This window comes from Macaca nemestrina, chromosome 20 (assembly GCF_043159975.1).
Source record: "Macaca nemestrina isolate mMacNem1 chromosome 20, mMacNem.hap1, whole genome shotgun sequence".
NCBI lineage: Eukaryota > Metazoa > Chordata > Mammalia > Primates > Cercopithecidae > Macaca > Macaca nemestrina.
In genome coordinates, this window is record NC_092144.1 from 899766 (window position 1) to 926988 (window position 27223).

The 27223-nt window shown below is 57.5% G+C and overlaps 2 protein-coding genes across 8 annotated transcripts in view; both read left to right on the forward strand.

The window, feature by feature from the left end:
* Positions 1–8750, forward strand: part of LOC105486515 (paralemmin) — a 39849-nt gene extending 31099 nt beyond the window's left edge. For 4 of the 5 annotated variants that reach the window (XM_011749420.3, XM_011749425.3, XM_011749435.3 and 1 more), the window contains exons 8-9: positions 558–689; positions 6774–8750. In XM_011749420.3, the coding sequence (XP_011747722.1) occupies positions 558–689; positions 6774–7303 (662 nt within the window). In that variant the 3' untranslated portion in view covers positions 7304–8750. The remainder of the gene's footprint in view (positions 1–557; positions 690–6773) is intronic. The other variant, XM_011749439.3, reaches the window with a different exon arrangement.
* Positions 8751–8849: 99 nt separating this feature from the next.
* MIS (mitotic spindle positioning) lies at positions 8850–26860 on the forward strand. Of its 3 annotated transcripts, none has more exons than XM_071086908.1 (5): positions 8850–8952; positions 18318–20154; positions 21923–22053; positions 24245–24283; positions 26085–26860. In XM_071086908.1, the coding sequence occupies exons 2-5, from the start codon at positions 18375–18377 to the stop codon at positions 26172–26174; spliced, it is 2040 nt and encodes a 679-aa protein (XP_070943009.1). In that variant the 5' UTR covers positions 8850–8952; positions 18318–18374; the 3' UTR covers positions 26175–26860. The 3 variants fall into 3 exon arrangements, with proteins under 3 accessions (XP_070943009.1, XP_070943008.1, XP_070943010.1); XM_071086907.1 differs by lacking the exon at positions 8850–8952 and adding an exon at positions 11501–11603; XM_071086909.1 differs by lacking the exon at positions 8850–8952 and adding an exon at positions 13002–13360.
* The last annotated feature ends 363 nt before the right edge of the window (positions 26861–27223 follow it).

Genomic DNA, 27223 nt, shown 5'->3' on the forward strand with positions numbered 1-27223 from the left:
TAGAGAAACCCCGTCTCTACTAAAAATACAATAATTAGTCAGGCGTGGTGGTGCGTGCCTGTAATCCCAGCTACTCAGGAGGCTGAGGCAGGAGAATCACTTTATCCCGGGAGGTGGACCCAGATGACACCACTGCGCTCCGGCCTGGGCGACAGAGCGAGGCTCCATCTCAAAAAAAAATTAAAATGATCTGGGAACAGTGAAGCCTTTCCAAAGGGCTAGGCTGGAACTTGAGCTTGACAGACAAGAGTTTGGTGGCCAAACAGAGGACACAGTGCAGAGGACAGGGATGAGGACCATCTGGGCGGACAGCAGGATGGGGCCTCGAACACCAAGCAGAGGTGTTCAGACCGGGCGCCCCGGGTACTGGGGAGCTATGGAGGGATGTAGAACTGGGGAGGGCCGCGTCGAGAAGGTGCCCCGGCATCCCCAGCTCCTCCTGCCCCATCGCTGCTTGGCTCTGTGCTGCTAGCTCCCCCCTCCCTGGCTTGGCCGCAGCCCGGCGGGGGGCGCGGGGGCGGGCGGGCTGTGGCGTAACCCCGTGACTCTCGTGCCAGCCATGTACTCGGTTGAGATCACTGTGGAGAAGGACAAGGTGACAGGGGAGACCAGGGTGCTGTCCAGCACCACGCTGCTCCCTCGGCAGCCGCTCCCTCAGGGCATCAAAGTCTACGAGGACGAAACCAAAGGTACGCACACCCCGGCCCCTGCCCTCCCTCCGCCCGGGCCGGAGCCCTGAACGAGTGTGCTCCTGGCGTGTGGGCCCAGCGTCACCCCGGAGTCGGGACGTGAAGCAGATGACGCTTTCAGGCCAGGGCGTCACCCCCTGCGGCCCACGGCTGGGCTCAGAGGTCGTTCAGCCCCGTGCCCACTGCCCAATCATTCGTCCACTCCAGAAAGCTGAGCCGGGTGCCAGGTACCCAGCCGGGCTCTGGAGGGAAATCTGGAGGTAGATTCAGCTTCTGTCCTCGCTGGGTGGCAAACCAGGCCCTTCCATCTGGAGCTCCAAATAATTCATTTAAATTACTGCTAGCACAGGGGCTCACGCCTTTAGTCCCAGCACTTTGGGAGGCTGAGGCAGGAGGATTGCTTGAGCCCAGAAGTTTGAGACCAGCCTGGGCAGCATAGCAAGGCCCTGTCTCTACAAAAAAAAAAAAAAAAAAAAATTACCCTGGCATGGTGGTGCGTGCCTGTGGTCCCAGCTACTTGGGAGGCTGAGATGGGAGGATCCCTTGGGCCCAGGAGGTTGAGGCTGTAATGAGCCATGATCACACCACTGCACTCCAACCTGGGCAACCGAGTGAGACCCTGTCTGTTAACAATATAAAAATAAAAAGAAAAAAAGAATTGCTAGTGTGATAAAAGCTACAGAAAATGCACATCCAGAGGGCTGTGAGAGGGTCTCACAGGGCGAGGATGGGGTGGGGGGAGGCTTCCCAGAGGAGGTAAGCAGGGGCTCATCAGAGGCACTCAGTGCATGGGAACCACGCCTGGCAGAGCCGCAGCACCTGCAAAGGCCCTGAAGTAGGATGGAGTTTGCTGGACTGGAGGGGTGAGGGGAGCCGGGCTCCTGGGGTGAGAGGAGACAGGCTGCAGGGGTGAGAGGAGTCAGTCTGCAGGGGTGAAGGGAGATGGGTTGCAAGAGGAAAGGGAGATGGGCTGCAGGGATGAGGAGAATCGGGCTGCAGGGGTGAGAGGGGCCATCTGCAGGGGTGAGGGGAGACGGGCTACAGGAGTGAGGAGAGATGGGCTACAGGAGTGAGGAGAGGTGGGCTGCAGGGGTGAGGAGAACCGGGCTGCAGGGGCGAGGGGAACTGAGCTGCAGGGGTGAGGGGAGCCGGGCTGCAGAAGTGAGGGGAACTGAGCTGCAGGGGTGAGGGGAGCCAGGCTGCAGAAGTGAGGGGAACTGAGCTGCAGCGGTGAGGGGAGCTGGGCTGCAGCGGTGAGGGGAACTGGGCTGCAGGGGTGAGGGGAGCCGGGCTGCAGGGGTGAGGGGAGCCAGGTTGATCAGGGAGTTGAGGAACTGGTCTCATGCAGGAGAAGGGTGCTTTGCCTGGAGGCAGGGGGACAGGGACAGGCAGGGCCGTGTCCTGAGGGCTTTGGGAAGCCTTGGGTGGGTTCGGTCCTGACGGTGCTGAGGTCTGTGTTTTAAGGGCTCCTCCCGGTCAAGAGGCAAACAGGCTGTGGGAGATGCCAGGGATCCCAGGAGGAGGAGGGAAGCTCCGCACAAAACCCCAGTCTCTTTCGTTCTCTCTCTTTTCTTTTTATTGATTTATTTTCTGGAGGAAGAGTTTCACTCTGTCGCCCAGGCCGCAGTGCTGCAACGCCATCGCGGCTCACTGCAGCCTCCAGCTCCTGGGCTCAAGTGATCCTCCTGCCTCGGCCTCCCAAAATGCTGAGACCACAGGCGTGAGTCACCGCACCCAGCCTCTTTTTCTTTGTGAGATATAATTCGCAGACCATAAAATTCCACCTTACTGGGAGACCCACCTGGGCCCGGGACACTGCAATGAGCTGAGATGGCACCCCTGCACTCCAGCCTGGGCAACACACCAAGATCCTGTCTCAAAAAAAAGAGAGGACAGAAGCCCCGTCCCTATCAGCTATCACCCCCGTCCCCTCCCCAGCACTGGCGCCCACACATCCCCTCCTATCTCTCTGGATTGGCCTGTCCTCGACATTTCATAGAAATGGGATCACATGGCCGGGTACGGTGGCTCACGTCTGTAATCCCAGCACTTTGGGAGGCCGAGGTGGGTGGATCAACTGAGGTCAGGAGTTCGAGACCAGCCTGGCCAACATGGAGAAACCCCGTCTCTGCTAAAAATACAAAAAGTAGCTGGATGTGGTGGCACATGCCTGTAGTCCCAGATACTTGGGAGGCTGAAGCAGGAGAATCACTTGAACCCAGGAGGCGGAGGTTGCAGTGAGCCGTGATCGTGCCATTGCCCTCCAGCCTGGGCGACAAGAGTGAAACTCTGTCTCAAAAAAAAAAAAAGAAAAGAAATGGGGTCACACACTGTACGTGGCCTTCTGTGTCTGGCGTGACATCCCCAAGGTGCATCGGCACTGTGGTGTGGGTTGGAGCTGGCTCCTTTTCATGGCTGAATACTATTCCACAGGTTGAGTGGACCTTCTTCCATCTGTAGACATTTGAGCTGTTGCTACCCTTTGGCTACTGTGAGTAGCATGCTAGGAAATTTGTGTGCAAGTATTTGTTTCCGCCCCTGCTTCCGAGGCCTTTGGGTGTACACCTAGGAGCGAACGTCTGGGTCCTGAGGTGACTGTGTTGAGCTCAGTGAGGACCTGCCATTTTCCACGGCAGCTGCACCGTCCCGTTCCCACAGGTCACAGACAAGGGTCCAGTTTCTCCACGTCCTCGCCAACGCCTGTAGCCCATTCTCGTGGCGTCCTGGTGGCGTGAACGGGGGCCTCCCTGTGGTTTGCATTCCCAAAGCCTTCTGTTCTCAGGCACCTTGGCCTCTGCGGTGCCCCAGATGCTGTCAGAGGGACCCCCACAGCCCAGCTCTGGGGTGGCCTTGGGGTGTGGCCCTGGCGGCATCTCAGCTCCAGCCATCCCCAGCTGTGTGGCCTTGGGAAGTCCCCATGCCTCGTCTTCCAGACGAGGTCCTCACCCCCGGTCACTCCACCCTCCTCAGCCTGGCCCCTGGGGATTCCAGACCTGCCAGGCTGGACACTGGTTGCTTAGCCACAGGCAGGTGATCTGTTTCCATGGCAGCCGAGGGCTCCGATTCCTGTCTTGGGACAGCGGCCAGTGGGAGACACTGAATTCAGTTTCGCCTGATCCAGACACACCCCACCCTCCGGGCCTCCAGCCCAAAGTCACTGAGAGGCCTTGAAGCATGGACTCCCCTCCCTGGGGACTTCAAAACTGAAAGTGGAGAACACTTTCCTTCTGACCTGTAGCCAGGAACGGGAGCCCTGACCCTTGGCCGGGAGGAGGCGAGTCCCTGGGGCCCCCCATTGCGTCCCTTCCAACTCCCAGCACGGCCCAGGCAGACATGATTCTAGAAGGAATTTGCAGGGCTGTGAGCTGGGGCTGGCATCAGATCATAGCAGGGAGTCGTGGGGTGCTGGACTCTGTCCCTTGGAGAGTCCAACAGAGCTGAAAAAGTGTCAAGTCAGACACAGATAAGGAAATTTGGAAAGACTTGGGAAGCACATTTAGCAAGAGTGATTATATATATAAAATGCTACCAGTGGAAAATACACGTTCTTTTCAAGCACGGAACACTGTCAGAAAGTGACCACCACGACCCAGGCTGCCAAGGAGGTTTTAGGATTGTTACAGAGTTTGTATCTTCTGTCTGTGTTCCTCTACTCCCTGAAATTTAAAAACACCCTCCTAAATAAATTGTGGCTTCCCATGGCAGTCAGTCAAACTGGGAATTAAAAACTATTTACACTTGAAAGTGAGTAACATCTAACTCGTAGGATACAGCCAAAGCAGAACTCAGAGGAAAATGCGTAGCCTTTAGGGCAGTTCCTAGAATACAAAAAATAAATGAATGAAACTTTAACTTAAGTTAAAATGAATGAAAATGTTAATTTAAGGTCAATCAAATACACCCATAGATGGAAAAAATCAGAATCCCTGTAAAGGCCGGGCACGGTGGCTCACACCTGTAATCCCAGCACCTTGGGAGGCCAAGGCAGGCAGATCACCTGAGGCCTGGAGTTCGAGACCAGCCTGGCCAACATGGTGAAACCCCATCTCTACTAAACATACAAGGATCAGCTGGGTGTAGTGGCAGGTACCTGTAATCCCAGCTACCCTAGAGACTGAGGCAGGAGGATTGCTTGAACCTGGGAGGTGGAGGTTGCAGTGAACTGAGATCACACCACTACACTCCAGCCTGGGCAACAAGAGCAAAACTCTGTCTCAAAAAAAAAAAAAAAAAAATGCTGGCGCGGTGGCTCATGCCTGTAATCCCAGCACTTTGGGAGGCCGAGGCGGGTGGATCACAAGGTCAGGAGTTCAAGACCAGTCTGGCCAACATAGTGAAACCCCATCTCTACTAAAAATACACAAAAAATTAGCCGGATGGGGTGGCGGGCACCTGTAAGCCCAGCTACTCAGGAGGCTGAGGCAGGAGAATTGCGTGAACTAGGGAGGTGGAGGTTGCAGTGAGCCGAGATTGCGCCACCGCACTCCAGCCTGGGTGACAGAACGACACTCGTCTCAAATAAAGGAAAAAAAAAAGAAAAAGAATCCCTGTAACGTGTAACCTCCAGTTCCCCAGGGTGGGTAGTCCTGTCTTGTATAAGAGAAACAGGCCTCGACGCGGGGGAGGAACAGGGGTTTAGCTGTGTGACCTTGGCCCAGTCGTGCCCCTTCTTTGAACTTTCATTTTTGCTATCTTTACGATGGAGAAGAATCCTTACTTTTCAGGGTGATCACATGGGAGCTAGTTGGCTAAAGGATATGGAATTACAGGCCGGGCACGGTGGCTCACGCCTGTCATCCCAGCATTTTGGGAGGGGGAGGTGGGCAGATCACTTGAGGTCAGGAGTTTGAGACCAGCCTGTCTCTACTAAAAATACAAAAAATGAGCCAAGCATGTTGGCTCACGCCTGTAATCCCAGCTACTCAGGAGGCTCAGGCAGGAGAATTGCTTCAACTAGGGAGGCGGAGGTTGTGGTGAGATGAGATTGCGCCACTGCTCTCCAGCCTGGGCAACTCCATCTCAGAAAATTTAAAAAAAATCCTAGGCCGGGCGCGGTGGCTCAAGCCTGTAATCCCAGCACTTTGGGAGGCCGAGACGGGCGGATCACGAGGTCAGGAGATCAAGACCATCCTGGCTAACACGGTGAAACCCCCGTCTCTACTAAAAAATACAAAAAACTAGCCGGGCGTGGTGGCGGCGCCTGTAGTCCCAGCTACTCGGGAGGCTGAGGCAGGAGAATGGCATAAACCCGGGAGACGGAGCTTGCAGTGAGCCGAGATCGCGCCACTGCACTCCAGCCCGGGCGACAGAGTGAGACTCCGTCTCAAAAAAAAAAAAAAAAAAATCCTAATTCATTCCTTTCCACTCTTTTTCGATTCCTAATAAATACTTTTGTGCCTATAAATTTTCCTTGTCGGCTGGGTGCGGTGGCTCACACCTGTAATCCCAGCACTTTGGGAGGCTGAGATGGGTGGATCACCTAAGGTTGGGAGTTCAAGAACAGCCTGGCCAACATGGAGACAACCTGTCTCTACTAAAAATACAAAATTAGCCGGGCGTAGTGGCGGGCACCTGTAGTCCCAGCTACTTCGGAGGCTGAGGTAGGAGAATCGCTTGAACCCGGGAAGTGGAGCTTGCATCGAGCCAAGATTGCACCACTGCACTCCAGCCTGGCGACAGAGTGAGACTCTGTCCCAAAAAAAAAAATTTTTTTTCCTCATTTTACCGCTTTGGCTGCATCTACAGATGCCAGCAGGGGCTTTAATTGTCAGTTCTGAAGGTGTAATCTAGTTCGTGATTTCCTGTTTAGCCTCGAGGAGGATACAAGCCTTGCCCAGGTGTCCCTCCTGCCTCGAGCCAGGTCACTCTCTCTGTCCCTCCTGCCTCGAGCCAGGTCACTCTCTCTGTCCCTCCTGCCTCGAGCCAGGTCACTCTCTCTGTCTCTCCTGCCTCGAGCCAGGTCACTCTCTCTGTCCCTCCTGTCTCGAGCCAGGTCACTCTCTCTGTCCCTCCTGCCTCGAGCCAGGTCACTCTCTGTCTCTCCTGCCTTGAGCCAGGTCACTCTCTCTGTCTCTCCTTGTACAGTGGTCCATGCTGTGGACGGCACCGCCGAGAACGGGATCCACCCCCTGAGCTCCTCTGAGGTGGACGAACTCATCCACAAAGCAGACGAGGTCACGCTGAGCGAGGCAGGGTCCACAGCCGGGGCGGCAGAGACCCGGGGCGCTGTGGAGGAGGCAGCCCGGACCACGCCCTCCAGACGGGAGATCACCGGCGTGCAGGCACAGCCAGGCGAGGCCACGTCCGGCCCGCCGGGGATCCAGCCCGGCCAGGAGCCCCCGGTCACAATGATCTTCATGGGTTACCAGAATGTAGAGGATGAGGCCGAGACCAAGAAGGTGCTGGGCCTTCAAGACACCATCACGGCAGAGCTGGTGGTCATCGAAGACGCGGCCGAGCCCAAGGAGCCCGCGCCGCCCAACGGCAGTGCCGCCGAGCCTCCCGCAGAGGCTGGCTCCAGGGAAGAGAATCAGGCCGGGCCGGAGGCCACCACCAGCGACCCCCAGGACCTCGACATGAAGAAGCAGCGTTGCAAATGCTGCTTGATCATGTGAGCCGGCCCCCGAGACCCCGGCCCCCACCCCACACCACAGACACCCACCAGCCCGGCGCCTGCCCACCCTCCACCCACGGCCTCACGGGTCCAGGACTTGGCGTGTTGTTACATGTTCCTTCCGAGTTTTCTTTGACTGGAAAGAGGGACGGGGGCCCCCCACCCGTCACCACGCCCCAACGCTCCCCCCGAAACCAGAGCCGTGCACTCGTGCCTGGTAGGAGAGAGACAGGACAGACCCGCTTCTCCCGAGACAAGGACCCCCCCCATGTCACGGCAGCTTCACAGACGCGGCTCGCGCCCACCGGGGTCCTGGCGGGTGGGACCCGCGGCCTCCACGTGGCCCAGGCCAGCCTGCCACCCTCTGGGCCTCCCGCCTGTGCCTTTCTCTGAGGGGACACCCTGCCAGAGAGGGCCCCGGGAGCCGGGGGTGGGAAGTGGGGCTCCACGGGGTTCCCTAGCCAAGGCGCTGGCCCCCCAATCTCAGGCAGTTGGGGTGAGGCCGTGCCTCTTTGGGCCTCAAAAGCGTTGGGTGGAGGACAGGCCCCTCCGCTGTGTCCCCCATGCCCTGTATGGGCCCAACCAGTGGACAGCGGAGTCTGGGGGAGGGGGAACCGGGGATATGCCCCCACCCGGGAGGGGCCGGAAAACCCTGGGCTGTGTTCTAGAGGGGGCGAACCAGGGGTCATCAACCTGTCCCCTGCACGGGGCAGGGACCGAGTGAGCCACTCCTTGTCCCGAGCTCCCGCCCCCACTGGGCCCTCCTTCCTCCTGGTGCTAATTTGGGGACCGCAGGGGCCGCCCCGGCCTCTTCTCCAACCTGCCTGGGCCAGGATCCTGGGTCTTCCCAACCACACCCCAGAGATCAGGCCCCACCTGCCAGCTCTGCTGGGCTTGGAGCATGACTGGGCAGTGGAGAGAGGGACACAGCCTGGGACAGGAAGCCTCTTGGTTGGAGCAAGGGACCCTCATTTGCCACCCAGACCAATGTGAGCCTGCCCCCAGCCCCCTCTTACTGGAAATGGCAAGGGGCTTCCCTCCTGGGGGCAGCTACACCCGTCCCCAGAGGTGCATTCATGCACATTCTCACAGACAACTTCTCACGCGTTGGCTTTGGACAACCAGGCCCCAACTTGGTCCCTCCCCCGGGGGCCTCCAGCCTGGTGCGCAGTGCTCAGGCCACCTCCAGGTACAGGGGCCACCTCGGATGGGAGCCTGGGTCCCTGCCTCCGCTCTGCCCCTGGGTGGCTGGGAGGAGAGGCCCTCTCGGGGGTGACCTGGGCGTCAGCCACGGGACCCCGTCCTCCTCCCTCGAGTCCGCCCGAGTCCCTCGAGCCGCGAGCCTTCGTTGAAGTGCCCTTGCTGCCCCCTCCGCTTTTGGTGTGTGACGAGGTCCCCGATGTTCTTGATTTTCCCAGAGAAGCAAATAAACAGCGTGAACAGCCCCAGTTCCTAGAGTTCTTGGCTTTCAACCCGGCGAGGAAGGCGTGACCAGGCCAGGGGGTGGGGCCTGCCGGCCTTTGAGCCATAAAGGGGAGGCTGAGCAGGGTTCTGGTGAGCTGGCTTCACCTGCCTGCACCTGCTCACCTGCTGGGCTCCCCCTGGGCGCCAGGGGTGGTGGTGGGAGGAGTCGGAATCCCCACTGTGCAGGTAAGGCCTGGCGGTAAGGGGCTGCTGTGGGGGGCAGGCTTGGCTTCCTGGGGAGCTCTTGGGTTCTGCGGCCGCCCCGTCCTGTCCTTTGGTTCCTTCCTTTACTGGGCTCACAGCCCCTGGGTGATGACAGAGGGTCCCCTGGACACCTACAAGCTCTGCAGAGAAGCCGGCCCCTGGGAAAGACACAGGAGGCCTGGGGAGGAGGTGTCTGTAGAGACCAGCGTCGTGCTCCAGGGAAGGTGTCCCCCACCCCAGCCCCACTCTGTGTCCCTCTGAGGTCTTGGAGAAGTCCCTGCCTCCTCCTCTGGGCCTCAATTTCTCCATCTGTAAAATAAGCCTTCATGGCCGGGCACGGTGGCTCACACCTGCAATCCCAGTACTGTGGGAGGCCGTGGTGGGCGGATCACAAGATCAAGAGATCGAGACCATCCTGGCCACATATTGAAACCCCATCTCTACTAAGAATACAAAAATTAGCCGGGCGTGGTGGCGGGCACCCGTAGTCCCAGCTACTCGGGAGGCTGAGGCAGGAGAATGGCATGAACCCGGGAGGCGGAGGCTGCAGTGAGCTGAGATCGCGCCACTGCGCTCCAGCCTGGGCGACAGAGCGAGACTCTGTCTCAAATAAAATAAAATAGGCCTTCGAAGCCCTGAGTGGGAGGCCGGCCTCAGCCTGGGTGTGGGACGTCTCCACAATGCCCCCAGCTCATGGGGGATCCAGCCTCCGCCCTGTTGAGGCCTCAGTTTTCCCCAATGAAGTGGTGAGTGTGGTGGAGGGTATGAATGAGGGAACTCAGGTTCCAATTGCAGCCTAACCCCGGGCCATTCCTGGGGCGCGATTTTAAGTGTTCTGTGCCTCAGTTTCCCTATTTACAAGCCAGGGAGGAAAGGACATGAAGGGGTCGTGGGAGGCGGTGGTGGGGGGCGGCGGTGGGAGGCCACACACCCTGGGCTTTCACACACCCAGCAGCATTAGGTGACATGCTGTCCTTTGGGGTGGGTCGTTTATCCAGATCTGTCCTTAAACACCCCCATCCTGGCTGGGCGCGGTGGCTCACACCTGTAATCCCAGCACTTTGGGAGGCCAACGCGGGCGGATCACCTGAGGCCAGGAGTTCGAGACCAGCCTGGCCAACATGGGAAAACCCCGTCTCCACTAAAAATACAAAATTGGCTGCACGTGGGGGCGGGTGCCTGTAATCTCCTGAGGCTGAGGCAGGAGAATCGCTTGAACAGGGGAGGTTGCAGTGAGCCGAGATCGGGCCACTGCACTCCAGCCTGGGTGACAAGAGCGAGAGTCCGTCTCAAAAAAAAAACAAAACAAACCAAGCGTCCCCATCCAGCAGCCCTGCTGGATTCAGAGCTGGGGCCTTTTTACTGGAAGAAGAGACCGAGGTTCAGAGCGGCTCCACAAGCAGCCAGCGGGTAGGTCAGGACAGAGCCCCAGACTGGGGAACTGAGTCCCCCGCCTCCTCAGCTGTGTTCGCTGCCCTCACAGACGGCGCTAGGCCCAGTGGCCTGACTTCCCCACAGATGCTGGGCTCCCCACAGTCCCAGCAAGGCCTCTGCGCCTTGATCAAGAATCCAGGAGGACCACAGGCGCCTTGAGAGCTCCGCGTCCCCATCTCTCAGGGGGGCCTGCGTCTTTTGATGGCCTCGTGCGGTTCTTTTTTTTTTTTTTTGAGTTGGAGTCTTACTCTATTGCCCAGGCTGGAGTGCAGTGGCGTGATCTCGGCTCACTGCAACCTCCACTTCCTGGGTTCAAGCGATTCTCCTGCCTCAGCCTCCTGAGTAGCTGGGATTACAGGCGCCCGCCACCACACCCTGCTAATTTTTGTATTTTTAGTAGAGACGGGGTTTCACCGTGTTGGCCAGGCTGGTCTCGAACTCCTGACCTCAGGTGATCCGCCCGCCTCGGCCTCCCAAAGTGCTGGGATTACAGGCGTGAGTCACTGCACCCAGCCCCCCCACATTTTATTTTTATGTGGATGGGGTCTGGGGAATTCCCCCCAGCAGCCGTGAGGGAGCCTGGACGTGATGTTCCCCCATGTCCCAGAGGAGGAAACAGCCAAGAGAGGTCAGGTGGGATCAGAACCCAGACCACACCGAGAATCTGCCTCCAGAGTCTGCCGAGCCTGGTTTATGCAAGAAGGAGGCGGCCGTCTAGGGGAGTTGCCCCAAGGGGTGGGCTGGGCCGGAAGGCACGGATGGGATCCGGACTCAGCCCCTCCGAGCCTCCGGGAGACACAGGCCATTGTCGCCGCTGAGCTGCTGTGTGACCCTGGGCACCTGCTGACCCTCTCTGAGCGGTGCTGAGAGGCGGCGGGAGGGCCAGGCAGCCAAGGGAGGTTCGGCTGAGTTCTGGCTCCTCGGGGCCGTGTGGAGGCCCTGGGGGCGGAAGGGCAGCGGGCAGCGGGCACGGTACCCGCCCTCACCCAGACTGGTATCGTCTTTCTCCCTCCTCCTTCTCTGGACTTTGTTTCCTGAGCCCAGGTGGGGCGGGGGGAGGGGGCACACCTGCCTTCCCTGGGTGGTGCCTCTGTCCCCTGGCAACCCGGCGGGCAGGGCGGAGCTGGGAGGCCTCTGTGCCCATCCAGGCCCCAGAGCTGAGGCTGCAGGCTGTAGGCTGTGGAGCCAGGAGCCGGCGGGTGAGCCTGGGGGCGCCCTGGGTCAGGCCGGGCGGGGGTCCTGTGTGAGGTGCTTGGACCCACATTTGCGGTGGGGGCGTCGTGTGTCTGGTGGGCGGGATCTGCCTGCCTGGGGCACTTGGGGTCCAGAGAGGCCATCGCCCTGGAGCCTCCTGGGGTGCCTTCCCTCTGCTCCCCCGCCAGGTGCTCTGGGGCCTCAAGGGCACCCACTGGGAGAGCAGAGGCCCTTTGTCCTGAACTCTGCTGGGGCTTTTGAACCCCAAATCCCAGAACCCTCCGAGGGAGGGGCCGAGTTGGCACCCCCATGGTCAGAGGTCAAAGGGGCCCCTGTATGTTCTGGGAATTCAGAAGCTTCTGGAGAGATGCTTATCCGTCCTGCCGGGCCCCTGACTGGAAGGATCTGGGCAGTAAAACACCCCCGTGGGGCCGGGGGCTGGTTTGGGGACACGGAGGAGGGGTGGCTGAGTGCAGGTGGAGCAGCCTCAGGCTGGGCTGGGGACTTGGCCTGGGTCCTTGAGTGGGGGCGAGGTTCTAGCTGAATCCCGGGAGGCAGCAGGGGACGCAGCCAGCGTCTGCCGTGGAGCTCCGCCCAGGAGCCCAAGGAGCCGAGATGACTCAGAGATGACTGCAACCCTGAGGGATGGGAAAGAGGAACCGCCCCTCCCTGCTGCATGGCCTCCGTGCCTGAGTCCCGGCCCCGCAAGGGAACCTTTGCCCCTCGGATGGAGGCCAACTGGCTGATGAGGAGGGAGGTGCGGCACCAGGGTCCATAAACCCAGTTTCATTCTGGTATCAGCAGGGTGCGGGGTGGGGCTGGGAGGAGCAACTCGGGGGGCTTCCTGTAGGAGGAGGTGATTGGGAGCAAAGTCTGAACACTGGCTTCAGACACTTGCTGTGTCATCACTGTGTGACCTCAGATGAGCAGGTTCTCCTCTCTGGGTCTCAGCTCCCTCTCCCGAAAACCGGAGTCAAAAACGGTTCCAAGATGTTGCAGGAGGAGTCGCAGGACGCCGAGGTCCTTAACCACCGCGGGGCCTTGCAGGGGCCGTCTTCCGTCCTGGGGCTTTTCCCCCGAATGGGCAGGGTCACTTCCCAAGGGCTTTCCCGTGGGGAATGCCGGCCACGAGAGCCACCGTGGAGCCAGGGTTTTTTTGGCCGACACGGTGAAACCCCATCTCTACTAAAAATACAAAAATTAGCGGGGCGTGCTGGCGGGCACCTGTAGTCCCAGCCACTCGGGAGGCTGAGGCAGGAGAATGGTGTGAACCCGGGAGGCGGAGGTTGCAGTGAACGGAGATCGCGCCACTGCACTCCAGCCTGGGCGACAGAGCAAGACTCTGTCTCAGAAAAAAGGAGGGGGGGTGGCACGGAGGCACAGGCAGCAGGGGAGTGGGCCCAGTGGCCTTGAACCCAAGAGCCGGACCCCAGGCCCCACCCGCTGGCTTCAGTGAATCACTGGGGAGGAATGAGCAGAGGATGCCGTGCCTTCATCCCCACCCCACCCCACCAGAAGACCCAGCACCTGCGCAAGGCTGGGCGGACAGCTCCCTTTCTCCTGGAGTTGACGTCTGATGTGGGTTATAAATCCCGCTGTGTAAACCTCTGTCCACTCACTCGGCAAACATTCCTGCACCCGCCCTGCCCGGGGAGTCCCAGGGTGCAGGGCATGGACCTGCCCCGCCCTTCAGGGCCAGAAGGCATGATGGGGCCGTTCTGCATTCCGCAGTGAGCCTGACCCCCGTGTCTGAGCAGCTGGGGTGAGTGGTGTTTGCTCAGCCGGTATTAGGCGCCTGCTGTATTCCAGGCTCTGGGCTGCAGGAAGGATGCTGACCTGTGACCACAGCAGGAGAGGGCGAGGCCTGGGCTGACGGTTTTGGGTGGGAGAAGGCGAGGCCTTCAGTGAGCCGAGCAGGCGGCGTCCATGGGGGAGGAGGCCTCAGGTCAGGGGAGCTGTCTGTGCGTCACGCTTTGGGAGGAAAGCCCAGTCCGTTTGTGTGGGATTTATTCACCAATGCTGCCTGGTGTTCAATGTTTCCCCTATTTTCGTTTCTGACATTTGATACGCGCGGGAGATTGCATGACACATTGCGTGTTGGTTAAAACACAGCTCCCCACAATCTCTCCACTTGATGCTGTTTGATGCCACTTTCCAGTTCAGAGAGGGGCTGAGTTTTTCGTTTTAGAACTACATCGAGGGGCCAGGCACGGTGGCTCACACCTGTAATCTCAGCAAACTTTGGGAGGCCGAGGTAGGAGGGCCACTTGAGCCCAGGAGTTCCAGACCAGCCTGGGCAACATAGTGAGACCCCCATCTTTACAAAAAACTAAAAAACGAGCCAGGCACAGTGGTGCATGCCTGTGGTCCCAGCTATGAGGGAGGTTGACACAGGAGGACTGCTTGAGCCCAGGGGTTCAAGGCTGCAGTGAGCCAAGATTATGCCACTGTACCCCAGCCTGGGCGACACAGCAAGCCCCTGTCTCTCTCTTTTTTTTTTTTTTTTTTTGAGACGGAGTCTTGCTCTGTCGCCCAGGCGGGAGTGCAGTGGCCAGATCTTGGCTCACTGCAAGCTCCGCCTCCCGGGTTCATGCCATTCTCCTGCCTCAGCCTCCCGAGTAGCTGGGACTACAGGCGCCGCCACCTCGCCTGGCTAATTTTTTTTGTCTTTTTAGTAGAGACGGGGTTTCACCGTGTTGGCCAGGATGGTCTCGATCTCCTGACCTCGTGATCCGCCCGTCTCGGCCTCCCAAAGTGCTGGGATTACAGGTGTGAGCCACCGCGCCCGGCCGCCCTGTCTCTAAAAAAAAAAATGCTGCTGGTTGGTATAAAGGCAACCGATCGAAATAATAGCCTTGGTGGGCCTGGGAGCAACAGTCCTGCTTTTGGGGGTTTGTTTGTTTTACTTCTGAGACAGGGTCTTGCTCCGTCGCCCAGGCTGGAGGGCAGTGGTACAATCTCGGCTCACTGCAACCTCCGCCTCCCAGGTTCAAGTGATTCTCCCACCTCAGCCTACCAAGTAGCTGGGATTACCAGTGCCCGCCACCATGCCCAGCTAATTTTTGTATTTTTGGTAGAGACTAAAATTCACCAAGTTGGTCAGGCTAGTCTCAAACTCCTGACCTCAGGTGATCCACCCACCTCGGCCTCCCAAAGTGCTGGGTTTACAGGCGTGAGCTGCTGTGCCTGGCCAACAGTGCTTTTTTTAAGTCAGGAGAAGCTCAAGCTTTTGAGGTCCCTGTGTCCTCAGGTGAGCCTTCCTTTCCTCAACTATAAAAGATGATGCCTGCTGGATGTAGTGACTCACGCCTGTAGTCCCTGCACTTTGGGAGGCCGAGGCAGGCGATCACCTGAGGTCAGGAGTTCAAGACCAACCTGGCCAATATGGTGAAACCCGTATCTACTAAAAATACAAAAATTAGCCAGGTGCAGTGGCGGGCGCCTGTAGTCCCAGCTACTCAGGAGGCTGAGCCAGGAGAATTGCTTGAACCTGGGAGGTGGAGGTTGCAGTGAGCCGAGATCACATCATTGCACTCCAGCCTGGTCAGCAGAGTGAGTGAGACTCCGTCTCAAAAAAAGACGATGCCTAAGATGGGTGCTCCGTACAAGGCCTGACATGAAGGAGGTGCTCAGATGATGGCTCTGAGGGAGGGGCAATCTGGGTTACTTCCTGGAGGAGGTGTCCGTGGGCTTCAGCAGAGGAAGCTGTGGAGAAGCTGAAACAGGTGGCCTGGAAGCAGAGAGAGCTGCAGGTGGAGGAGGAGGGCAAGGTTTGGGGTGGAGGAAGAGGGCCTGGTTTGGGGTACAAGAGGAGGGTCTGGTTTCGGGTGGAGGTGCCCATAGAATTTGGGGTTTTGTGCTAAGGCCAGGAGCACAGTGTGAGAACTGTGCCCTGCAGATGCCAGGAGCCACAGAAGCGTGCGAGCAGTGTGTGACCTTCGGGAAGGCTCCTGGAACAGAGCCCCACAGCAACCTGGACCCTTGGGAGAGGGCCGAGAGCCCGAGGGCACTGGGTCAGGGTGTCACCCGCAGGCTCCACGGCCCCACCTGGGCCCAGCAGGACAAGGTCCACGGCATTCCTTTGCCCATCCTGGCTTTATGGCGATAATACCCAGGTGGGGGTGGTGTCTCAGATGGGACAAGGTGTCCAGCTGGGCAGGGCAGGGTGGAGAACCAGGATGTGGGAGTCGGGAAACTGGAGTTGCTGTCAGTCCTTCTCCTCTCTGGGCCTCAGTTTCTCCATTTGACATCCCTCAGCAAGGGACCATCTATCATTGTCAGACAGAAAAATCCCGCACCAGGAGTCTCAGAGTGAGCTCAGGGTGGAAAGGGTCTGTGCACAGGAGACGCAGATAAACATGGCACAGCCCAGGGAGGCTTCAGAGATTAAGGCTGAGGCCAGGCGCGGTGGCTCACGCCTGTCATCCCAGCACTTTGGGAGGCCGAGACGGGCAGATCACCTGAGGTCAGGAGTTCGAGACCAGCCTGGCCAACATGGTGAAACCCCGTGTCTACTAAAAATACAAAAAATTAGCCAGGCGTGGAGGTGGGCGCCTGTAATCCCAGCTACTCAGGAGGCTGAGGCACGAGAATTGCTTGAACCTGGGAAGCAGAGGTTGCAGTGAGCCAACATTGTGCCACTGCATCCAGCCTGTGCAACAGAGGGAGACCCTGTCTTTAAAAATAATAAATAAATAAATAAAATAAAATAAAATAAATAAATAAATAAATAAATAAATAAATAAATAAATAAAAATCAGGCCAGGCACTGTAGTTCACACCTGTAATCCCAGCACTTTGGGAGGCCAAGAAGGGTGGATCACCTGAGGTCAGCAGTTCAAGACCAGCCTGGTCAACATGGTAAGACCTCATCTCTACTCAAAGTACAAAAATTAGCTGGGCGTGGTAGCAGGCACCTGTAATCCCAGCTCCTTGGGAGGCTGAGGTAGGAGAATCGGTTGAACTGGGAGGCAAAGGTTGCAGTGAGTTGAAATCGTGCCACTGCACTCCAGCCTGGGTGACAGAGCGAGACATCACCTCAAAAATAAATAAATAAAAATAAAAATCAGTCCGGCACAGTGGCTCATGCCTGTAATCTCAGCATTTTGGGAGGCTGAGGTGGGCGGATCACCTGAGGTCGGGAGTTTGAGACCAGCCTGACCAACATGGAGAAACGCTATCTCTACTAAAAATACAAAATTATCAGGGTGTGGTGGCGCATGCCTGTAATCCCAGCTACTTGGGAGGCTGAGGCAGGAGCATTGCTTGAACCCAGGAGGTGGAGGTTGCAGTGAGCCGAGATCGTGCCACTGCACTCCAGCCTGGGCAACAAGAGCGAAACTCAGTCTCAAAAAATAAAAAACGGCCGGGTGTGGTGGCTCACGTCTGTAATCCCAGCACTTTGGGAGGCAGAGGCAGGCGGATCACCTGAGGTCAGGTGTTCGAGACCAGCCTGGCCAGCATGACCAAACCCCATCTCTACTAAAAATCCAAAAAAAAAAATTAGCCAAGCGTGGTGGCGGACGCCTGTAATCCCTACTACTCAGGAGGCTGAGGTATGAGACTCACTTGAACCCGGGAGGTGGAGGTTGCAGTGAGCCCAGATCACGCCACTGCACTCCAGCCTGGCAACAAGAGCAAAACTCGGTCTCTAAATAAAATAATAAATAAAAATTGTAAAAGTCTGGGTGCGGTGGCTCATGCCTGTAATCCCAACACTTTAGGAGGCCGAGGCAGGCAGATCACATGGTCAGGAGTTCAAGACCAGCCTGGTCAACATGGTGAAACCCCATCTCTACTAAAAATACAAAAATTAGCCAGGTGTGGGGGCAGGTGCCTTCAGTCCCAGCTACTTGGGAGGCTGAGGCAGGAGAATCACTTGAACCCAGAAGGTGGAGGTTGCAGTGAGCCGGGATGGCACCACTGCACTCCAGCTGAGTGACAGGGGGAGACTCCTTCTCAAAAAAAAAAAAAACTCAAGGCTGAGCTGGACTCCACGTGGCAGGGGTGTGTGTCTGGGAGATAAGGTGGGCAGGGCACCCTGATTTTATTGGGCTGCAAATGTTAGATACATATAATGCGAGTTGTTGGGGTAGTAACGGGGCGTTCAGAGATTCAGGTACAGTCGGAATCAGGGAGCTTAAAAGTTTTCAGGATGCTTTGTTGGTGTTGGGCTTGCTCCCAAGCAAGCTGCACCCGTTGGGGGGACTTCTGCCCCCAGCAATTCACGGTCTCATCCCATCAGCCTAACAAGACCAGCGGCAAGACGATCCCATCTTCCGCATTAAGTGTAAAGTCCCAGGGTCTCATGTCATTGGCTAGACTGGGTCACGTGCTCATCTCTGAACCAATTACAGAGGCCAGAGGGTGAAATGTGCTCACTGGCTGGAGCAGGTGACTTACCCATCTTGGAACCAATCACAGAGGCCAGAGGGTGGGCTGCTGTGATTGGTCAGGAGGAGTCATTTATCCATCTTTGAACCAATCACAGAGGCCAGAAGGTGGGATGCTCCGATTGGCCAGGCTGGGTTACTTCCCCATCCCTGAGCCAATCACAGAGGTTAGAGAATGGGCGGGTGCGACTGGCTGGACTGTGTCACCCAACCCTGAACCAATCACAAAGGCCATTTGATGGACACTTTGCCCTTTGGGGGACTGGAAACTGTTCCTCTCCCCAGGTGCTCTGACTTGATGGCCATCATTTCCTTCTCCTCCCTCAGTGAGCCCAGAGGTCTCCAGCCCACGGGAGGAAGGTAGAGGCCAAGACCCTGGAGAAGATGGACCGCGTGACCAGATACCCCATCCTGGGCATCCCGCAGACACACCGTGCCACCGGCCTGGTGCTGGATGGAGACACCAGCTACACATACCATCTGGTGTGCACGGGCCCCGAGGCCAGCGGCTGGGGCCAGGATGAGCCGCAGACATGGTCCACTGACCACAAGGCCCAGCAGGGCGTGGGGAGGCGGGGGGTGTCCTACAGCGTGCATGCCTACCCTGGCCAGCCGTCCCCACGGGGACTCCACTCGGAGGACGGGGAGGATGAGGGTTCGAAGGTTTACCGCCTGGGCGCCAGGGATGCCCACCAGGGACGCTCAACACGGACCCTGCACCCGGAGGACGAGGAGGACGAGGAGATGAAGATGTACCACCTGGATGCTGGGGACACTGTCCCCAGGAGGCCACGCGACCTGGAGCGGGAGCGCTGGGCCGTCATCCAGGGCCAGGCAGTCAGGAAGAGTGGCACCGTGGCCACGCTCCAGGGCGCCCCTGACCACAGAGACCCCAGGACCCCCGGCCCACCTCGGTCCACGCCCCTGGAGGAGAACGCAGTTGACAGGGAGCAGATTGACTTCCTGGCAGCGAGACAGCAGTTCCTGAGTCTGGAGCAGGCGAACAAGGAGGTCCCTCATAGCTCCCCGGCCAGGGGGGCCCCCGCAGGCACATCCCCAGGGGTCAGCCAGGCCCCCAAGGCCTTCGACAAGCCCCACCTCGCCAACGGGCATGTAGTCCCCATCAAGCCCCAGGTGAAGGGGGTGGTCAGGGAAGAGAACAAGGTGCGTGCCGTGCCCACCTGGGCCAGTGTCCAAGTTGTGGATGACCCTGGCTCCCTGGCCCCAGTGGAGTCCCCGGAGACCCCCAAGGAGACGCCCATCGAGCGGGAGATCCGACTGGCTCAGGAGCGTGAGGCAGACCTGCGAGAGCAGAGGGGGCTTGGGCGGGGAACCGACCACCAGGAGCTGGTGGAAATCCCAGCCAGGCCACTGCTGACCAAGGTTAGCCTGATCACAACCCCACGGCGGGAGAGAGGGCGTCCGTCCCTCTACGTGCAGCGGGACATGGTACAGGAGACACAGCGCGAGGAGGACCACCGACGGCAGGGCCTGCAGGTGGGCCGGGCGTCCACACCCGACTGGGTCTCGGAGGATCCCCAGCCCGGACTCCGGAGAGCCCTCAGCTCGGACTCCATCCTCAGTCCGGCCCCAGATGCCCGTGCGGCTGACCCAGCTCCAGAAGTAAGGAAGGTAAACCGTATCCCACCTGATGCCTACCAGCCGTACCTGAGCCCCGGGAACCCCCAGCTAGAATTCTCGGCCTTCAGAGCATTCGGCAAGCCCAGCAGCTTCTCCACGGTGGAGGCCAAGGCTACAGCTTCACCAAAGGCCACGATGTCCCCCAGGCACCTCTCAGAGTCCTCCGGAAAACCCCTGAGCACAAAGCAGGAGCCATCGAAGCCTCCTCGGGGATCCCTGCAAGCCAACAGGGGTGTCGTGAGGTGGGAATACTTCCGCCTGCGTCCTCTGCGGTTCAGGGCCCCAGACGAGCCCCAGCAGGCCCAAGTTCCCCGTGGCTGGGGCCGGGAGGTGGCCGGGGCCCCGGCCTTGAGGCTGCAGAAGTCCCAGTCATCTGACCTGCTGGAAAGGGAGAGGGAGAGTGTCCTGCGCCGGGAGCGAGAGGTGGCAGAGGAGCGGAGGAATGCTCTCTTCCCAGAGGTCTTCTCCCCAACGCCAGACGAGAACTGTGACCAGGACTCCAGGAGTTCCTCCCAGGCATCTGGTGAGAAGGGGCTCCAGGGACTGGCTGCTTGGATCAGGGCGGCAGAGGCTGGAGCAGGGGAGGGTGGGGAGGTGGAGTTTGAGGCTGTCAGGAAGGGCTGGGGTTGGGGAGACAACGCCTCCTAACTGTTCATCCCCTGGGTCTGCTGGTTTGTCTATCTGTCTATTAAAAATGTAGATTTTGGGCCGGGCGCAGTGGCTCAAGCCTGTAATCCCAGCACTTTGGGAGGCCGAGACGGGCGGATCATGAGGTCAGGAGATCGAGACCATCTGGCCAACATGGTGAAACCCCGTCTCTACTAAAAAATACAAAAACCTAGCCGGGCAAGCTGGCGGGCGCCTGTAGTCCCAGCTACTCGGGAGGCTGAGGCAGGAGAATGGCGTGAACCCAGGAGGCGGAGCTTGCAGTGAGCTGAGATCACGCCACTGCACTCCAGCCTGGGCGACAGAGCGAGACTCCATCTCAAAAAAAAAAAAAAAATGTAGATTTTGGAGAGAAGTGTCAACTTTACCTTAGGGCTTTTGCTTTATGGATTTGGATGCCTTGTTGTTAGGTGCATAAATGTTCATGTATGTTTTGTGGTTTGCTTTGTTTTGTTTTCGGATGGAGTCTCACTCTGTTGCCCAGGTTGGAGTGCAATGGTGTGATCTCAGCTCACTGCAACCTCCGCCTCCCGGGTTCAAGTGATTCTCCTGCCTCAACTTCCCTAGTAGCTGGGATTACAGGCATGCGCCACCACGCCCGGCTAGTTTTTGTATTTTTAGTAGAGACGGGGTTTCATCATATTGGCCAGCCTGGTCTCGAACTCCTGACCTCAGACGATCCACCCTGCCTTGGCCTCCCAAAGTGCTGGGATTACAAGCGTGAGCCACCACACCTGGCCTGTTCATATATGTTTATCCTCTTGGACAATGGCACCTTTTTGTCAATATGAAATATTCCTTGTGTTACTTTTTTTTTTTTTTTTTTTTTTTTTTTAGGAGTCTCACTCTGTCGCCCAGGTTGGAGTGCAGTGGCGCGATCTCGGCTCACTGCAAGCTCCGCCTCCCGGGTTCACGCGATTCTCCTGCCTCAGCCTCCCGAGTAGCTGGGACCACAGGCGCCCGCCACCACGCCCGGCTAATTTTTTGTATTTTTTAAGTAGAGACGGGGTTTCACCGTGTTAGCCAGGATGGCCTCGATCTCCTGACCTCGTGATCCACCCGTCTCGGCCTCCCAAAGTGCTGGGATTACAGGCTTGAGCCACCGCGCCCGGCTTTTTTTTTTTTTTTTTTTTTTGAGACGGAGTCTCGCTCTGCCGCCCAGGCTGGAGTGCAGTGGCCGGATCTCAGCTCACTGCAAGCTCCGCCTCCCGGGTTCACGCCATTCTCCTGCCTCAGCCTCCCGAGTAGCTGGGACTACAGGCGCCCGCCACCTCGCCCGGCTAGTTTTTTGTATTTTTTAGTAGAGACGGGGTTTCACCGTGTTAGCCAGGATGGTCTCGATCTCCTGACCTCATGATCCGCCCGTCTCGGCCTCCCAAAGTGCTGGGATTACAGGCTTGAGCCACCGCGCCCGGCCCCTTGTGTTACTTTTAATATTTTTCACCTTGCATGTCAGCACATCTGTGCATCCAACTTCTCCTGACTGGCTACTTCGGTCAATCTGTCAGTTTCCCAGCTAGTCATCTGCTCTGTCTGTCCATACACCTGTCTCTGGCTAGAGACTCTGTCTCCCGAGCAGAAGTCTGACAAATGTTCTCGTGTTCTGCCCTCCCTGCCCCCCACAGGCATCACAGGCAGTTACTCCGTGTCCGAGTCTCCCTTCTTCAGCCCCATCCACCTGCACTCAAGCCTGGCGTGGACAGTGGAAGATTCAGTGGACGGTGCTTCTCCTGGGCAGAGAAAAAAGGAGCAGTGGGTGAGTCTGGAACCCGTCTCTGCAGAAGCCAGGCTGAGATCAGACAGCCCCTATTAGGGCCACAGGAGGTTCGAGCAGGACTCAAGCCTGACCCGGGTTCAAGCACTGTCTCCCTTACTGCCCCGACCCCTGGCCGTGCCTCAGTCGCCTGCAGATGTCAGGTAAAAGATGATAAACTGGGTGCCCTCCTATCTCTGGGCTTTTGCTTGGAGAGGCCATATAAGCTGGGGTCTTTGTCCCCATCAGGAGGTCATCTCCAGGATCAAAGACCGAAGGACCAACTCTGCTTGCAGGAGGAGGACACTGGCAATTTGTCATCACCAGCATTAGTTTCATTTTTTTTTTTAATTTTGAGATGGAGTCTCGCTCTGTCGCCCAGGCTGGAGTGCAGTGGCATGATCTCGGCTCACTGCAGCCTCCGCCTCCCAAGTTGAAGTGATTCTCCTGCCTCAGCCTCCCGAGTAGCTGGGATTACAGGCGTCCGCCACCACACCTGGCTAATTTTTTTTGTATTTTTAGTAGAGATGTGGTTTCACCATGTTAGCCAGGCTGGTCTCGAACTCCTGACCTCAAGTGGCCTGCCCACTTGGGCCTCCCAAGGTGCTGGGATTACAGGCGTGAGCCGCTGCACCTGGCCACAGATATTTAGTTCTAAGAAAGAGAGAGAGAGGCCGGGCACAGTGGCTCACGCCTGTAATCCCAGCACCTTGGGAGGCTGAGGCGGGCGGATCACGAGGTCAGGAGATCGAGATCATCCTGGCTAACATGGTGAAACCCCATCTCTACTAAAAATACAAAAAACTAGTCAGGCAAGGTGGCGGGCGCCTGTAGTCCCAGCTACTTGGGAGGCTGAGGCAGGAGAATGGCGTAAACCCGGGAGGCGGAGCTTGCAGTGAACTGAGATCATGCCCCTGCACTCCAGCCTGGGTGACAGCGCGAGACTCTGTCTCCAAAAAAAGAAAAAAAAAAAAGAAAAGAAAAGAAAAAACGAGGAAGAGAAGGCAGGAGGGAGGGAGGGAAGGAGGGAAGGAACAAAGCAAGGAAGGAAGGGACGGAGGGAGGGAGAGGGAGAGAAGGAGGGCTGTGCCTGTTGTACGCTGGCTCGGGGCTTCCAGTGAACCCCACTGTTAGTGCCCTGGTGGTCTCACATGCCCAGGGTTAGGCAGCTCATGAACCCAGGCTTGACTCCAGGACCTATAGGTCACAGAGCTTTGCCTTAGGGGTTTTGCTTTATGAATTTCGATGCTATTGTGAGATCCGAAATTGTTCGTATATGTTTATCCTCTTGGATGAGAGCTCCTTCTGTCGATATGAAATATTCCTTGGCCGGGCACGGTGGCTCACGCCTGTAATCCAGCACTTTGGGAGGCCGAGGCGGGTGGATCACGAGGTCAGGAGATCGAGACCATCCTGGCTAACACGGTGAAACCCCGTCTCTACTAAAAATACAAAAAATTAGCCGGGCGAGGTGGCGGCACCTGTAGTCCCAGCTACTCGGGAGGCTGAGGCAGGAGAATGGCATAAACCCGGGAGGCGGAGCTTGCGGTGCGCCGAGATGGTGCCACTGCACTCCAGCCTGGGTGACAGTGAAACTCTGTCTCGAAAAAAAAAGAAAATATTCCTCACGTCACTTTTAATGACATGAGGAATATTTAATGCTGTGAGGAATATTATGGTTTTTTTTTTTTTTTTTTTTGGGATGGAGTCTCACTCTGTCACCCAGGCTGGAGTGCAGTGGTGTGATCTCGGCTCACTGCAAGCTCTACATCCCGGGTTCAAGCGATTCTCCCGCCTCGGTCCCCCATGTAGCTGGGATTACAGGCGCCACCACCACGCCCGGCTAAAGGGAGGCTACTAGGGAGGCTCCACCCGAGAGGTGGAAGCTGCAGTGAGACGAGATGGTGCCACTGCACTCCAGGCTGGGTGACAGAGCAAGACTCAGACCCAAAATAAATAAATAAATAAATAAATAAAATCATGAATGTTGGACAGAGGCTGCACTGAGGGGAACAGCAAGGGGGATGGCTGTGAGTCTGGGTGACCGTGGGACACGTGTTGAGAACACTGAGGGCAGGGGATGCCTTCCATTCTTCCGCACATGGTGACGGACAGGGCTATGCGGGAGCTCTGGGTGGACTCTGCCCGGGGCAGGGCAGAAAGGCCGGGGCTGACTTGTGTTCCTTTCATGCAGTACGCTGGCATCGACCCCTCGGACGGTATTAACTCAGAGGTGAGTATGCTCCTGGGCACGAAGACTCAAGTCTTTCCCCCCACATCTGTGACCTTGCACGCAGAGGTCAATGGAAGCCCCTTCCTCCAGGTGTGGGGATCGTATTGGGTGTCTTCTCAATTGGTAGTGTCTGCTTGAGGTGGATTTTGCTGTGATCTGCTTGTGATGTCTGCCATGGGCATGGGTTAGGAGAAGAGGGTTTACACACCACCTCTCCACCACGTGGTGAAGGTTTGTGAGGTTAGACTCCAAACAAAAGCAATTTTTTTGGGGGGTGGAGGGACGGAGTCTTGCTGTGTCATCGAGGCTGGACTGCAGTGGCGTGACCTCGGCTCACTGCGACCTCTGCCTCTCAGGTTCGAGCAATTCTCCTGCCTCAGCCTCCCAAGTAGCTGGGACTATAGGCACCTGCCACCAGAGACGGGGTTTCACCATGTTGGCCAGGATGGTCTTGAACTCCTGACCTCAGGTGATTCTCCCGCCTCCACCTCCCAGAGTGCTGGGATTACAGGAGTGAGCCACTGCGCCCGGCCAAAGGCACTTTCTTTGCGTGAGAGATGCATCCGAGACTGTTCAAGCCGAGCCCCCAGTTGGTTTATGGCACACGTGTGTGGCCCTCCTTTTTCTTTTCCTTTACATTTTTAAATTTTTATTTATTTATTTACTTACTTACTTATTTTGAGACAGGCTGTCACTCTATCACCCAGGCTGGAGTGCTATGATGTGATCCCAACTCACTGCAGCTTTGATCTCCTGGGCTCAAGCAATCCTCCCACCTCAGCCTCCCAAGTAGGGTCATAGGAATGTGCCACCACACCCAGATAGTTTATTTTTAATTTTTTTGTACAGACAAAGTCTCACTAGGTTGCCCGGGCTGGTCTCGAATTCCTGCATTCAAGGGATCCTCCCACCTCAGCCCACCAAATTTCTGGGATTATAGGCATGAGCCACCATACCCGACCCCTTTTTGAGCTGAATCCAAAATGCCAAATTTACTGGCCAGGCGCAGTGGCTCACACCTGTAATCCCAGCACTTTGGGAGGCCGAGGCGGGCGGATCACGAGGGCGGGAGATTGAGACCATCCTGGCTAACATGGTGAAACCCCGTCTCTACTAAAAATACAAAAAATTAGCCGGGCGAGGTGGCGGTGCCTGTAGTCCCAGCTACTTGGGAGGCTGAGGCAGGAGAATGGTGTGAACCTGGGAGGTGGAGCTTGCAGTGAGCTGAGATCGCGCCACTGTACTCCAGCCTGGGTGATAGAGTGAGACTCCATCTCAAAAACAAAAAAATGGGCCGGGCGCGGTGGCTCACGCCTGTAATCCCAGCACTTTGGGAGGCCGAGACGGGCAGATCACAGGTCAGGAGATCGCGACCATCCTGGCTAACACGGTGAAACCCCGTCTCTACTAAAAAAAATACAAAAAAAACTAGCTGGGCGATGTTGCGGGCGCCTGTAGTCCCAGCTACTCGGGAGGCTGAGGCAGGAGAATGACGTAAACCCGGGAGGTGGAGCTTGCAGTGAGCTGAGATCCGGCCACTGCACCCCAGCCTGGGCGACAGAGCGAGACTCTGTCTCAAAAAAAAAAAAAAAGTCAAATACAGACACTTTTCCTGCGCTGGAGGTCAGCATGAGTTAGCATATTCTTTGGTCATATTACTAGGAGCAGAGGGTCTGAAACAGAGGAGGGGATCCTACTTTACCCCTGTTCTAAGCCTCTCTAATGAATTGGCAGTTGGAGGAGATGTCTTGCGGGTGTGGCTAGGACCTGGGTCGGGGGAATTCATGCCTCTTTTTTGCAGGTCCTGGAAGCCATACGGGTGACCCGTCACAAGAACGCCATGGCAGAGCGCTGGGAATCCCGCATCTACGCCAGTGAGGAGGATGACTGAGCCTCAGGATGGGGCGCCCACCCCCTGCCCTGCCCTGACCCTTGTGGGAACTGCCAAGACCATCGCCAAGCCCCCACCCTAGGAAATGGGTCCTAGATCCAGGATCCAAGAACCACAGCTCATCTGCCAACAATCCCGCCACGGGCGCATTTGGGACTGGAGGGTTTTTCGTTTCCGTGTCTATCTTCCTTTAGAAATGTTTCTGCCTTTGGGGTCTAATGCTTTTGGGGATGAAATGGTACCCCTGCCGATTCTTTCTGCTTCCAAGACTTTGCCAAATGCTCTGGGTCTAAGAAAGAAGGAGACCCACCCCTCCATTTTCAGGCGTAATTTGTTTCTGCTGGTCTGAGGGCGGAGGGACCGGTCAAAGAGGGAGGCACAGATGCAGCACCTTGAGCAGCCGTGGGTCTGAGGGAGGAGACCTGCCCCTTTCCAACCCTGGGAAACCATCCAGTCTGAGGGAGGAGGCCAAACTTCCAGTGCTGGGGGCCCCTGTGCAGCCCTCAAACCCTTCACCTTGGTGTACCCAGACACACCTGGTGGGCACAGGGCTCTGACATCGATGGGATCCCATGAGGATGGTCCCCGTCACCTGGGAGAAAAAAAGGCCCAATTTAGGGGCTGGAGGGGGATCTTCGTCCCACACCCCCAAAATGCCATGAAATAAACCTGGTTTGAGCTGCCTGCCTCGGCCCCTGCCTGGTGTGGACAAAGCCCCCTGGGCCTCGCCTGTCTGTTTCACTTTCTTGGCGACATTAGGTTCCACCCGGCTAGGCCGTGAGCCTGTGAGGTTGTCAGGTTCCCATGGGGGTTCGTAGCGTCCGCATGCAGTAGGTGCTTAGCTGATGCTTGTTCGGTGACTGACAGTTGATCATGGAGAGGCACCGTTAGCAACAGCGGGCCCAGGGCCCAAACTCCCCAGCCCAGCTCCTCCAGCCCAGTCTCACCAGGTCCCTAGCAGTACCCAGGGTGCTTATTAAGCATTTGCTGAATCCCTCGCCGCTCTGGTCTCAGAGGAGGCTGGAGGGTCATTAATTTGGCTCTGCATG

Bases quoted from the DNA above. Each gene is read 5' to 3' on its own strand.
- MIS (XM_071086908.1), top strand. From the start codon at position 18,375: ATGGACCGCGTGACCAGATACCCCATCCTGGGCATCCCGCAGACACAC. The intron at 20,155-21,922 runs GTGAGAAGGGGC...TGCCCCCCACAG, and splicing joins GAGTTCCTCCCAGGCATCTG to GCATCACAGGCAGTTACTCC. The intron at 24,284-26,084 runs GTGAGTATGCTC...TCTTTTTTGCAG, and splicing joins CGGACGGTATTAACTCAGAG to GTCCTGGAAGCCATACGGGT.